This window comes from Sporisorium graminicola, chromosome SGRAM_22 (genome assembly GCF_005498985.1).
Source record: "Sporisorium graminicola strain CBS 10092 chromosome SGRAM_22, whole genome shotgun sequence".
Classification (NCBI taxonomy): domain Eukaryota; kingdom Fungi; phylum Basidiomycota; class Ustilaginomycetes; order Ustilaginales; family Ustilaginaceae; genus Sporisorium; species Sporisorium graminicola.
Window position 1 is genome coordinate 612,177 of NC_043731.1, and position 12,266 is coordinate 624,442.

The 12,266-nt window shown below is 57.8% G+C and overlaps 6 protein-coding genes across 6 annotated transcripts; 3 read left to right on the top strand and 3 right to left on the bottom strand.

Annotated features, from left to right (window-relative positions):
- Positions 1-645: 645 nt before the first annotated feature.
- On the top strand, positions 646-1,893 carry EX895_003828 (uncharacterized protein; the record flags this gene model as incomplete). Its single annotated transcript, XM_029884426.1, has 1 exon — positions 646-1,893. One exon carries the CDS (start codon positions 646-648, stop codon positions 1,891-1,893), a length of 1,248 nt encoding a protein of 415 aa, XP_029739136.1.
- Positions 1,894-2,087: 194 nt separating this feature from the next.
- Positions 2,088-3,977, bottom strand: EX895_003829 (uncharacterized protein; the record flags this gene model as incomplete). Its single annotated transcript, XM_029884427.1, has 1 exon — positions 2,088-3,977. The coding sequence occupies one exon, from the start codon at positions 3,975-3,977 to the stop codon at positions 2,088-2,090; it is 1,890 nt and encodes a 629-aa protein (XP_029739137.1).
- An 898-nt stretch (positions 3,978-4,875) lies between these two features.
- On the top strand, positions 4,876-6,036 carry EX895_003830 (uncharacterized protein; the record flags this gene model as incomplete). Its single annotated transcript, XM_029884428.1, has 1 exon — positions 4,876-6,036. One exon carries the CDS (start codon positions 4,876-4,878, stop codon positions 6,034-6,036), a length of 1,161 nt encoding a protein of 386 aa, XP_029739138.1.
- A 735-nt stretch (positions 6,037-6,771) lies between these two features.
- EX895_003831 (uncharacterized protein) lies at positions 6,772-7,809 on the top strand (the record flags this gene model as incomplete). Its single annotated transcript, XM_029884429.1, has 1 exon — positions 6,772-7,809. One exon carries the CDS (start codon positions 6,772-6,774, stop codon positions 7,807-7,809), a length of 1,038 nt encoding a protein of 345 aa, XP_029739139.1.
- A 131-nt stretch (positions 7,810-7,940) lies between these two features.
- EX895_003832 (uncharacterized protein) lies at positions 7,941-9,086 on the bottom strand (the record flags this gene model as incomplete). The annotated part of the gene is made up of 1 exon (XM_029884430.1): positions 7,941-9,086. One exon carries the CDS (start codon positions 9,084-9,086, stop codon positions 7,941-7,943), a length of 1,146 nt encoding a protein of 381 aa, XP_029739140.1.
- Positions 9,087-9,291: 205 nt separating this feature from the next.
- Positions 9,292-11,556, bottom strand: EX895_003833 (uncharacterized protein; the record flags this gene model as incomplete). The annotated part of the gene is made up of 1 exon (XM_029884431.1): positions 9,292-11,556. The coding sequence occupies one exon, from the start codon at positions 11,554-11,556 to the stop codon at positions 9,292-9,294; it is 2,265 nt and encodes a 754-aa protein (XP_029739141.1).
- Between the last annotated feature and the right edge of the window lie 710 nt (positions 11,557-12,266).

The following is a 12,266-nucleotide window of genomic DNA, read 5'->3' on the forward strand; positions in this document are numbered from 1 at the left end:
CATTCTTTCGCAGCGAGGTAGGTGATTGTGGTGAGATGGGAAGGAGCGAACGATCATCCGACGACGAAGTTAGCTTGAAGGCGCGACAGCCCAGTCGCCTTCCACAAGTCTTGGTGTTTGCTCAAGTCGGCGAGATTGCCTTTGGACGGTCATGCACCTTTCCCAGGTACGTGATACCCTGCTCGGGTTGAAGATGCTCTCAGCTACGGGTCCAGGTCCTGAGAGCATGACACAACATGGCGATCTGCTAAAGGCGTGCATCCAGCGAACGCTCACAAAAGCCATAACTAATATGTTAGACTTTGTCTTTCCTTTTAAAATTCGAAAAAAACAGGGTGCGTACGAGAGAAAAGTCGCGGAGCTGAGATGACGGAAAGTCGCAGGCAAGTCCGTGCTTACGGGCCAAAAAGGCTGTGTGCATCAGGAACGGCCGCCGCCGACGCCGAGCTCAGACCAACCGGGCGACTTTGCCAAGCCCCATCCATCCCATCCACCACTCTGCACAGCCGTTGTCGACTTCCTATTCTTTCAGTGACACGATCATCTCTTCCTATAGCCTTTATCGCCGCAACTTGACCCAAATCTCCGACCTAACTTAGCCTCCTGCTTTACCCCAAGTGCCGACGCGCACTCCCTTGGCCCATCATGAAGGGTCTCGCCAAAGCAATGAAGAGGACGCCGCACCTGATGACCTCGCGCATCGGCATGGCGGCCAAATCGTCCGATCCAGCATTCGACTCGCTTAACCAACGCTTCACCAACCTTGAAAAGCTCACAGAAAAGCTGCTCAAGGATTCGTCTACTTTCCGTGACGCCGTGAAAAACATGCTCCTCTCGGGCGCCGCTTTCGGACACCACTTTGATACACTCTTCCAGCCCATCGGTTCGGAATACGACCTGGAACGCAAACATCCCAATGCGCAAGCGACCATGACCAACCTTGCACACTACGGGCAGCTCATGGAGGAGCTCAAAGAGACGCTGACCCCGGAAATCGAGCTCATCGAGAGCAGAGTCATTTCGCCCACCAAAGACTTCCAGACGGTGATCAAGGCGATCCGCAAAAACATCACCAAACGTGATCACAAGCTGGTCGACTTTGACCGACACAACAACGCGTACTCGAAGTTGCGCGATAAGAAGGAAAAGTCGCTCAAGGACGAGCAGAACTTGTTCAAGGTGGAGCAGGAGTACGAGACCGCTGCGGCGGATTACGAATACTACAACAATGCGCTCAAAGAAGAACTGCCGCGCTTCTTTGAACTGGCGAGCGCATTCATGACGCCACTCTTCCACAGCTTCTACTACATGCAGCTTAACGTCTTCTACCTCACCATGGAGAGGCTCCAGAGCTTCGCCGAGGGCAAGTACGACTTGTCCAACAACTCGATCGCCGTCGTCGAGGACTCGTACATGGCACAGCTCACCGATGCAGCTGATCGACTTGAAAACCTTTCGATCCGAAGAGGCGCTGTCCCGAGCGCAAAGATCCTCGCTCAAAATAGAGCCAGTGTAGGCTCGGCTGGTGGCTTGAGTCCGTCGGGCTCCCGACTCAGCGGGCTGAGTGCAGGGGCACCCAGTCGTTCCGGCTCGCTCGGCCACACCGCTCCGCCTGCGTACTCTTCCACTACCTCGAATGCTGCATCCGCCGCTGTCGCAGGCAAACGCGCCCCGCCGCCGCCTCCGACAAAACCCAAACCGGGCGCCGCACTTGCAAAGTCGTACGTCGTCGCGCTGTATGATTACACCGCGACTGCAGATGGAGATCTCACTTTTAAAGCGGGAGACAGGATTGAGGTCACGGAGCGTACCGCGAGCACGGACGACTGGTGGACCGGTGTTGTCAACGGCCATCAGGGCGTGTTTCCGGGTAACTATGTAAGGGAGGAATAGAGGGCTCTAGCACCGTTCCTCTTCGCTCAGTGCATCACACATCTGGAAATTTCACGTTTACACAGGAGTCTGCAATGGTGTCCGAGATCGCGTAGATCGCGTGTGGTTCAACAACGGATGTCGTCGTCGGCGTCTGAGTGTGACTCTCGAGGAAAGAGTAAAGTCATTGAATGAGAGAGAGGGTATAAGCCATGCTAGAACTGAGACGGTCGGGGCTGAATCGTTGACTTTCTCGAAATGGATCTGGGGATGCGACTCGACGGGCTACCACCGGCGCCCTGTGCTCCGGCGAAATCAGTGACTCGCCGGGCAGCTCTGACGGACGGGCTGGCAGCTCCGGACGACACGTCGGTGCGTCCAAAGACAAAGGGTGAGGTCCTACCCGTCGACGCCGACGCCTCCCGTTGCGGCTGGGTATCGAACTTGAAATCGAACGCAGAGTGCGAGTGTCGCAGCCCATGCGCGCCGCCCACAGGCGTATGTGTGCCAAACGTGCGCTTGACCGGTTCCGGCAATACCGCGCCCTGCCCCGCCAGCTGCTCCGGATGCGAACTGGAGCGCGCCACACCGCTGGACGCCGAGGCGACATTCAGCGTCTCTTGCTGCGTTACGAACGGCGAATCGAACGACGAGTCGAAGCGCTGCGATGCGCGAGAAGGAAGATGCTGACCCATGGAGCGCGAGCCACTCAGCCCGAGGTGCCCTAAGCTCGGCGAAGGTGTGTCGATCTCGTGAAGATCTGCTTCCTGGAGCACAGGCGTCGAGTTGAGCGCCGCCTGCCCCTCCGCGATGAGTGCGTTCATCTTTGCTTCGAAGCGCAAGAGCATTTCGTCGTCCTCGTCTTCCTCCTGGTCCCCTCCTATCCCCCTGTCGACGTCAACATCGCCATCATCTTCCGCTCTGTTGTTATTCGTACTGGCAGAGCGAGACACTGCCGAATCGGCAGGCGCAAACGTCTGACTCGAGCTCGCAGCAGTATCAGAGCCACTGGCGAGCGCTGGAGAGCGGAAGGCGTCCGGAAGAGCTTTTCGCGGCGTACTCTGTCGGTGCGTTTTCGAACCCTGAAATGTCGGTCGCCGTCGATTGCGCTGCGAGGAAACAAAGACTTTGCGCAAGCGTGCCGAGTTGGACTGTGGCGTCGATGGTTTTTGTTCCTGTTGCTGCTGCTGCTGCTGCTGCTGCTGCTGCGGGTGTTTCGAAGGCGTGGACTGGTCTTCGTAGTACGGCGGTGGGGGTTCCTCCAAGCCCCCCGGTGGCACTCTGTGCAGATTAGCGCCACTGTTGGACGCTGGCCGTTTGTTTTGCGAGATGACCTGTCCCATGTCGGCTTCGGGCCCAGCGTCGGGATGATGGCTCTGATTCTCGCTATCGCCCGATTGTCCCCATGAGGTCCAGAGCGAGTAAGCGGTGAGCGCAGCGGCGCCTGTATACAGTGCCGCGTTTAGCGCTGTGTCCACAATCGCCCCGGCCAGACCGCGACGGCGCTTGCGAGGTTGATCATCTTGCACCACCATGTTCAGATCATGTGTTGTTCGGGATGATTCGCGCAGCGCTGCCTGAGCTGTCTGATGCCCCCGAGAGAAGATGGTGTCGCGTGCAGAGTACGATGCGGACTGATCGGCGTCGGCGGCGGTGCGAAAACTGGTTGGACTTGCGGACATGGGCGTGTGCTGCTGGCGAAAGCTTGCGAACGAACTGGAACTGCTTGACGAGGGCATGGATGCGAAGGAGGCCATCGAGGTAGAGGAAGTGCTGGTGGGGAATGCCATCCCTGATTGGAAGCTGAATTCCGCCTTGGCAAAGTCGTTGTTCTGCTGCGAGGCGCCCGACGAAGAAGAGGGGCCTACCTGCTCCCATGGCAGCGAACCCAGTCCGCCTCGGCCGATGGTGGCGTTCCATTCGCGCTTCTTGCCACTGGGTGTCGAAGAAGGCGGCGGCATCATGGAAGACGATGATTCTTCGGGCTGATGCTGTGATAGGGAAGTCGCGAGAGAGTCCTCGAACGAGGACGGCGGAGGACGATTGCGAGGATGCAGAGGTCCGCGTGGACGACGCCGCGATGGCATGCCGTAGCCTGTGTTCATGTTGCCGCCAAGTGGGTCGAATAGTGACCGCTCTAATACCTTGTATTGGTCACGAACGCTTTCCTTTGATGTTTATGGTGAAGAATGACCCCTGACGATCCTTCCCCAAAGACAAAAATTGGCAGACCCTTGTGTGTGTGCGCATGCACTGCACTGTTGATCAATCTCACTCAGCTGCTGCCAAATAAAGATCCGGCCGACTCTAGTCGCGTGCTTCTGCAGGCAAAGGCGCGTAGAGTGAGGCACCAGCTGTTGCGTGTTGTGTGTTGTTCTTTTCAGTGTGCGATTTTCGACGTCATGTTAAGACGTTTGATCTTCCTTACCCTCCACCAATCCAGCTTGATCTTGACTTGGCAATCTCTTGGTCAAGCTCAGATGCATGCCGGTGTCTTCTCGACTTGTTCCTGCTCTAACGGCAACTGACGGAAGCAGTCGGTCACGAGCGGCCAGCCGCAACTCACAAGCATGGGATCTGCAATAGTGTTCGTGTTCGACGCGCCATGTCACTTTGGGCGAGATTCCGATTGCAGGCCAGGGTCCTCCGTAGAGTTTTCAATCGGAAAAAGCCACCGGACGTATGCAGGGAGCTGTCATCAAGATCCTTGCCTTGCATCCGTGACAGCTGAGTCCGGCCGCTAGCACCACTAGCACCACGCCGGACAAAATGTCAAACGACCTGCCCGCCCCGGACGCCGATCAGCGGAAGTAGACCACCAGTCTGGGTCAATTTCTTGGCGGCGCCAGCGGGCTGCCGGAGAGGGAAGAGGGAAGAGTGCTGCCCCTTGATATATAGGTGAGAGCTTTAGAGAGGCATACCATGTCAGAGGCGCGTCTACTCTCCGTGTCCGTTGCTGTCCACCTTTTTCTATCGTAGCCAGGTGCACGATAGACGAGGATCATGGTTCAGTTCGCCCAGATCGTGCTTGCCTTCGGATGCGCAGTCTCGACACACCATGCCTGGGCAAGACCGCTCGCCTCCTCGTCAGCTACAAAAGGTGCCGGCGTTCTCGGGTCGTTGCCACTATTCAAAGACGTGCCATGGGGTCAGTTTGGTCCAGCAGCAAAGCAAGCTGGAGCGGGTGCAGCGGGGAGCGACAATATCACCGAAGACGCCTCCGGTCTCGCACCTGCCCTTGCCCCCGGCGTGCAAAACTCGCTCGGTGAAGGGTTCGACCCTCAATTCCTCACCGTCACGCGCAACGGCAAGCCCTTCTACTTGGTGACGGACGTCGACTTTGGACTCAACGTGTTCTTGCGCGCCAGCTACGACCTCAACGACATCTACCGCGACGAGTCCAAGAAGCACACCATCCACCATTATCCCAACACGACGTATCCAGATGGCGTAGGTACCGAAGCAGCCGACATCGTGCGGTACGGGGAAAAGTTCCTTTACACAGTCTCTGCGATTGCAGACGATACCATGCGGGCGCTCATCTCGACCACCGATGACCCGCTGGGCGAGTACACCGATTTGGGCCGCATCCTGGGCCAAGACGGAACGCCACTAACAGGCTACGACCCACACGTGATCGTCCACCCGAACGGCAACTCGTACCTCACCTGGTCCAACCACGAGTTCGTCCAAATCGTTCAACTGCAGAACGGAGCCCCCTCGCGCGCCGTCAGCCCCGTCAGCAACCTCGTCTCGTACGGCGTCAACACCGAAGCGCCCAGCAGCTGGATCTTTGACAACAGAAACAACGGCTCGCGTACCCTCAACCTCATGTACGCCGAAGGCAACTACTACCAGTCCAACTACAACACCCGGCTGTTGTATATTGACGTCGCTCAAGACCCGCTCGATCCCCGCCAGTGGTACCAGCGTGCGCAACCGATCCTGGCGTCGGACAGCAGTCAGGGCGTCTACGGCCCTGGATCGGGAAGTCTGTTTACGGGTCCGGACGGCGAGGCGTGGTGCGCGTATGGAGCGTTTGCTTCGCGTGATGGTGCGGACGATGGTAAGAACGAGAGGTACGTGAGGGTTCAGGTGGCGCAACCGGATGACAAGGGCGTGTGGTTGCCGACCCAGGTGATTGCTGCTCAGCAGTTGGACTGAGAGAGATGTGCTTCATTGTTGCTGTAGACGCGTAGACCCGCTTTAGCAATAGTATAGAAACGTCATCCGGGACCGTTTTTCTCGGTGTATGTGGGAGAAATGAGAATGGTTTGACGTGAAGTGTTCAAGGGCCAGGAAACCGTGCGTCATACGGGACTGCATAAAAATCCGATTTCCGATTCCAATGTTACGCCATGCGCAGCTTAGCAAAGCCTGTCACTATCATTTCCGAGGTGACTGTTCGTCTTACAGCAGCTAACGGCTTGGTGATCCTCAGACGGTCTTTGATGATAACGACAGCGACCACATCCGCCTGCTCATGCGAATGAAAGAATCTTGACACGACGTTGAATTGCCAAACGACGCTAGGGATTCTCCGCGGAATAGTCAATTTTTTAGTCGAGAGTGTTGACAAAGCGGAAATGTGCGCCTCCACCTTGGGCTGTACGCAGCTAAGCCCTACGAAGCAGCTCTCGTCCGTCCCAGAGACTTGAGCTGCTTGGCAAGTGTCAGCGAGTCGAACCTCTGGAGTTCTACGGTGAATCGACATTCCGAACCGAACGACCTCGAACTCAAATAGTGGCCTTCGCTCTGGTCGCTCGCCATCCATCCATCTGCCTACCACCTCCCAAGCTTAGAGCTGCTCCTCGACGTCCAGCTAGCTATCTCCAGACATCCAACTAGATTCGCTTTAGTCCTCCGAGCCTGGACAACGAGCAGGCGTCGTTGCCCCACATGGTCGTTCACGTGCTAGACAACTTCTACCTATCCATCACCTTCCTCATCTCGCTCGGCTGGCAACTCCTCGGCTTCGCCATCGCCTTTGGACTTCAAATCGACACCATCACCGACTTCTGGTCCGCGGCCAACGCCATCTTCCTCGCCATCTTCACGCTCTGCTGTGGAGACCAGTACTATGCACGCAACGTGATCGCCAGCGTCTTTGTCATGGCATGGGGTGTGCGACTGGGGGCCTTTCAGCTGTTTCGCATGCTCAAGATGGGCGGCGACACGCGCTTTGACGAGATGCGCTCCAAGCCGCTCCGCTTCCTTGGGTTCTGGACGTTCCAGCTGGTGTGGGTCTGGACGATCACGATGCCCGTGACGGTACTCAACTCGCCCGAGTCCAGCGACCCTGCCGAGAGGAGCGGAAATGCGAGGTTTGGCAACGGCAAGGATGTGGTCGGTATCATCTTTTTCGGCGTTGGCTTTGTCGCTGAGGCGCTGGCGGATGTGCAGAAGTATAGGTTCAAGTCGGTGACTAAGCCGCCTAAGGGCGCGATCACGGACGCGGGCATTTGGAAGTACTCGCGCCGTCCAAACTACTTTGGCGAGATCATGCTGTGGTGGGGAGTGTGGCTGCTTGCGCTGGGCAACTCATCCGAAGCATCCAGCCGTGGACACGACGCGCTGTACGGCTCCATCTTCTCGCCGCTCATCACCATGGCCCTGCTGCTCTTCTTGTCCGGAATCCCTCTGGCGGAGAAACCGACACAGCAAAAGTACTTTTTGATGTCGCATGGTCCAGACAAGACGGGAGAGCTGGAACCCTGGCATGAACAAACGCAGCCCGATCCCTGGGAGAGGATGAAGGCGTTCCGAGAACGTACCTCGCTTCTTGTGCCTCTGCCGAATGGGTTTTACAAGAGATTGCCCAAGATCGTCAAGTCGACAGTGCTGTTCGATTTCCCGTTCTACAACTTTGACGAGGCTAAGGATGGGAATCGGGCGATCCGTGAGGCCGAAGACAAGAAGAACCGCGATAGTGCATAGACGTTTGTAGATACCCCCTTTTGTTCGTGCGCCATCCGTTTGGCTCGCTGTTTCAATCCACGATCTAATCTATCCGCACACTGTTGTTCTGGTGCCATTTATGATTCAAAGAACGTGTGCATTGAGCATGTCTATTCCAGATCCGCCCATCGCAGTGAAGCAACGACGACCCAGCTTCCCCGATCGCTGATGTCCCCCATCTCCTCCATCGCACCCTCCTCGCTCTCAAAGCTGGTCAGCTTCCCCTTGTCGTAGTCGGCCTTGCTTGGCACTGGAGCCCCGGACCACGCTCGCTGCGAGCCGTCCACGTTGCGTTCACAGATCCCTCCAAATTCGGTGTCTTGCCAATCTGGTACGATCCCTGCCTTCCTCTCTCGGTCTAGCGAAGTGTCGTTCGAGTCAGCAGGCTGGGCGAGTTGGACGAAGAAGCGTCGTACGGCGGGTCGGCCTGTGTGGAAGCCTGCGATGAGGACGCACCGCGCATTTCGATCGCGTTTGAGCAGTTTGCGGATCGAGTGGATGAGTAGCGGGTGGGCAGACGAGACCCACAGGACGTCGGCTGCGAGGACCACGTCGTAGCCCGCATCTGCTGCAGAAGCCGCCAGCACACGCGCCTCCTCATCCGCATTACCCCAGCCCAGACCCATCACTTGGACGCGCTTGCGTGCCTCCAGATAGTGCGGGTTCGGCCGTCGCTCGCTCCTCTTACTGCTGCTGCTACTGCGTGGAAGCAGCGCCAAGTCGAGATTGCGCTCGAGATTGTCCATCACATGCGCATCTGGATAGTCGGTGATCACTGTGCGCTGCGCACCCATCGCGCACGCCACCAGCCCGGGCAGCCCTGTCCCTGCCCCCAGCTCCACAACGTCCCTCCCGCGCACATCGACGAAAGCCCTTCTCTCCCTCTGCTTCCCCTCCGAATTGCTGCTGAAACTCTGCTCGGCGATGAGATCAGCTAGGTACAGGCCGGCGTCCCACTGGTGGTGCGCAAACAGCTTCGTGTTGGTCCCGCTGTTCTGCGCGATCTTGTAGCGCAGCGTTGTTGGGCGTGCGCGGGATGCGGACAGATAGCGCGGGGCGAGATGCGCGTGCGTGTAGCGGCACGTGTCCCCCGGGTCGCCGTGGGCCGGCTGGTTGTGCGAGAAGAGCGTGAATAGTGAGTCTTCAAACAGCGAGGTGGGCGAGTGTGGTCGTTCGCGTGCCGAGGTGGCGTCGGAGGACGCAGAGCTGGAGGATGCTATGGATGCTGCGTCATCGTCGACGTGGTGGGCTGGCATCGTTGTGGTCCGTGATGGCTCGTGAGTGAGATGGTTGCGTGTGGGTGTGAGAGAGAGAAAGAGAAGAGCGTCAGAAGAAATCAAATTTTGCTACAACGCGGACTCCACGGAGCACTGGACCCTTCTTCTCGACAAAACGTCCACGCAATTCTCCAAGAGTCTGGCGATGAACATCATTCATATTGCTATCGAGACCACCTATCGTTCACGTCGGACTGCTAGTGTATGCACCAATGCTATCCATCCACCCACCACTCGTTCCATAGAGCCCCACGACCTCGCCCCTCTCATCCGCCGGCTCCAACACCCTCAGCGATCCACCCTCAGCATTCCCGCGCATCCCACTCCGCTTGCCACTCTTGAACACCACTTCGAGCGCATCGATCCACGCACCCGCCCGCACATTGAGCCTCTGAATCCTATCCCCCGCGTCGACCTGCATGCGGAACGGCGACCCGCCACACGGGCCGAACCGGCTCACTGTTCCGTTCGAGTAGTGCAGCACCACGCCGTCCAAACTCGCGCCGCTGAAGATCTCGATCGCTACCAGCTCGACTCCTGGCGTGTCCGAGCGCGCAAAGGGGAAGATGACATCCCACTGCTTGCCCGATCGATTGACCTGTCCGAGTGATAGCGTTCGAAGCACGGTGCGTCGCGACGTGTCCATCCCGGCGATCCGCAGTGGCTGTGCGGTGCCATGCTCCCTGAATCCATCCAGCTGGGCTTGCCGCATGTTGCAGCCCAGGGCGTTGAGTTTAACGTGTGGAGAAGAAGTGTGGTTCACATCAAAGCCAACCAAGCCGCTGAGATACGTTGCGTCGATCAGCGTCTGTTGGGGGGGCATCTGGGCACCCTGCGGCGAAGATGGCAAGTTCAACCACTCGATGTGGGTCTTGTACTCTCCATTTACCTCGACCTCAATCGCGCCTAGCCCGGAATCGCACTTCAACAGCGCTCCCTGCGGCGTGCTGGTCCATGACGGCTCGTTCTCATTCCATTGACGCCACGTGGGCTGATCGTTCGACGCAAGGTACGGCAAAGGTGGGTCCGAGGGGATGTAGAAGCAAGGATGCCATCGTGCGCGGACGGCTTGGGCGCGATGGATGTGGTTGTGCTTGTCGTCGTTCCCTTCGTGGATGGGCGCATAGAAGCGGCCTGGAGGGACGTTGTTCCTGCGACATCCAGGTTCGCGCGTCATAAAGGCACGGTTGAACTCGATATAGCCTCGCGCCATGAGCCCGGATGGCCAGTGTGGATTGTTGAGCGCGTGACCTGCCTCGTGGAAGAAAGCACCTGATCCTATGTTGAGCGTCTGCCAAGCAGTTGGACACTCGTTGAGATCGTTGACACAGCACGCTTCGTCGGTCGCCTCCGTGTCGAGGAAGGCCTGAGTGACCTCGCCGAGCGAGCGAGGAGCTGCCCACAGCCAGTGCGATCCCATCACGCCGTGTGACAGGCTGCCCGGCCCGCCCGCACCGATGGCGCCGTGAGCACGCAGAAGGCGCATCTTTGGGTCGTAGATCGTGTCGAGAGTCAGAACGGCGACAGGTGACCACCTCAGTTCCTGAGGCGTGGAAGGATCTTCGAGCGCTTCAGCGGCAAAGGCATGCATCGCTCCGCCGTTGCGTGCGTTGTGCTTCTGCTGTGCGTTCTCTGGATCCCGGAACTCTCGGAGCGTACGACGAGACTTCAACAAGTGAACACGAGGCAGCAGCTCAAGTGAGCGCTCTCCTTGAGCAAATGCTGCTTCATCATCGAGCTGGAATGCGCGACGTCCCATTCCGTGTCTTCGCATCTGTTCCGAGTGGAAAGACTGCCACAGGTATGCTTGCAGAGCCACTCGCCGCTTAATCTCGGTGACACCACCTGCTCTGAACGCGTCGCGACGTGGACCAGGAGGTGTGTCTACGAGAGCACGGTGTTGATCGTCTAAAGATGCATCATGTGTGCTCGGCGCGAGATCGAGTTTGTCCATGGCCTTGGTGAGAAAGCGCGAGAGCTTGTCATCTTTGACTGAAGCGCCGTTGCTCGTGTGAGCCGGCCTGTTCGGGATGCTAGGTGGTTTCCGCCCATCATTATGCCAGACAGGAGAGTCGCAAGCGGCAATGATGGCGAGGTGCAGTGGCGGCGCTGATCTCGGTCTGTCGTATGTCACGATTATGGTAGAATTGCCCGTCTCGTTCGCACCCGATACGCTCCATTCGAAAGAAAGCTCATTGGGGCCAGGAATGAGCGGAGCGAGCGCCTTGAAATAACCTCGATTGATTTCCCAGCTTTCACTCTTGAAGCCGGACCTCCCATCGCAGGTGACAGTGATTCGACCATCTCTTTGACCCGTACCCACGGTGCCTTCAACGAGCAATAACCGGGTGAACACCGTTTCCCCTTGCCGAAGGTTGGTTAGCTTGAGTGTAGAGTTCTTCTCGCTGCCCGCCTGCGGTCGCGGCGGAATGGCGGGCGGTGGAACCATGTCGGCGACGTTCAAAGACCGATAGCGCGTCTGCGCTTGGGGCTGCTGAGCAAGGCGATGACAGCGCACGAGGTGAGGAAGGTGCAGAAACGGAAAAAGGCCTGTCTGGAGACGGCGCGCTCCTGGTCGTCTGTGCGAGAGGAGCTGAAGATGCGTCGCAAGTTGGGCACGGGCATCACGAGGTTGTGGTGAGTGCGGAAAGGACGAGAATGTGAGAGAGCAAGACGTGTTGGTTGCAAGTCCTGACGGGAAAAGCGTTCAGCTTGGACTGAGCGGCAAAACGTGTGGAGAAAATGCAGCTCGTGGCTCTCAGCACTGCATGCATTTGCTTGCTTAGGTTGCAATTCTTCTCAAGTCCTATCATCCTCATCCGCAGCCTGATGCTCGGCTGTTCAAACTTGCAGCCAAACGAATGCTTCGACTCGGCGCACTTCGTGCTACAGGCGTCTGTTCTTTATCGTACCGCCTAACTACCTCGGGAGTACACAGATCGCTGCAAGCCCTGCCGTTGCTGCAAACGAGTCGGAGCATGGCGCACAAATCAACACGTGCAGTCGCAGCTGCCGAATCAAGCCACCGATCGAACAACGAAGGTACCATTTACAGCAAGGTGCCCCTGTCCGAGCTCAGTCCCAAGTCTTGCTTAACATGCGGAAGGGTGGTAACACCACGGGCCAAATGGGCCAAAGACTGGAGCAAGATCAAGTACT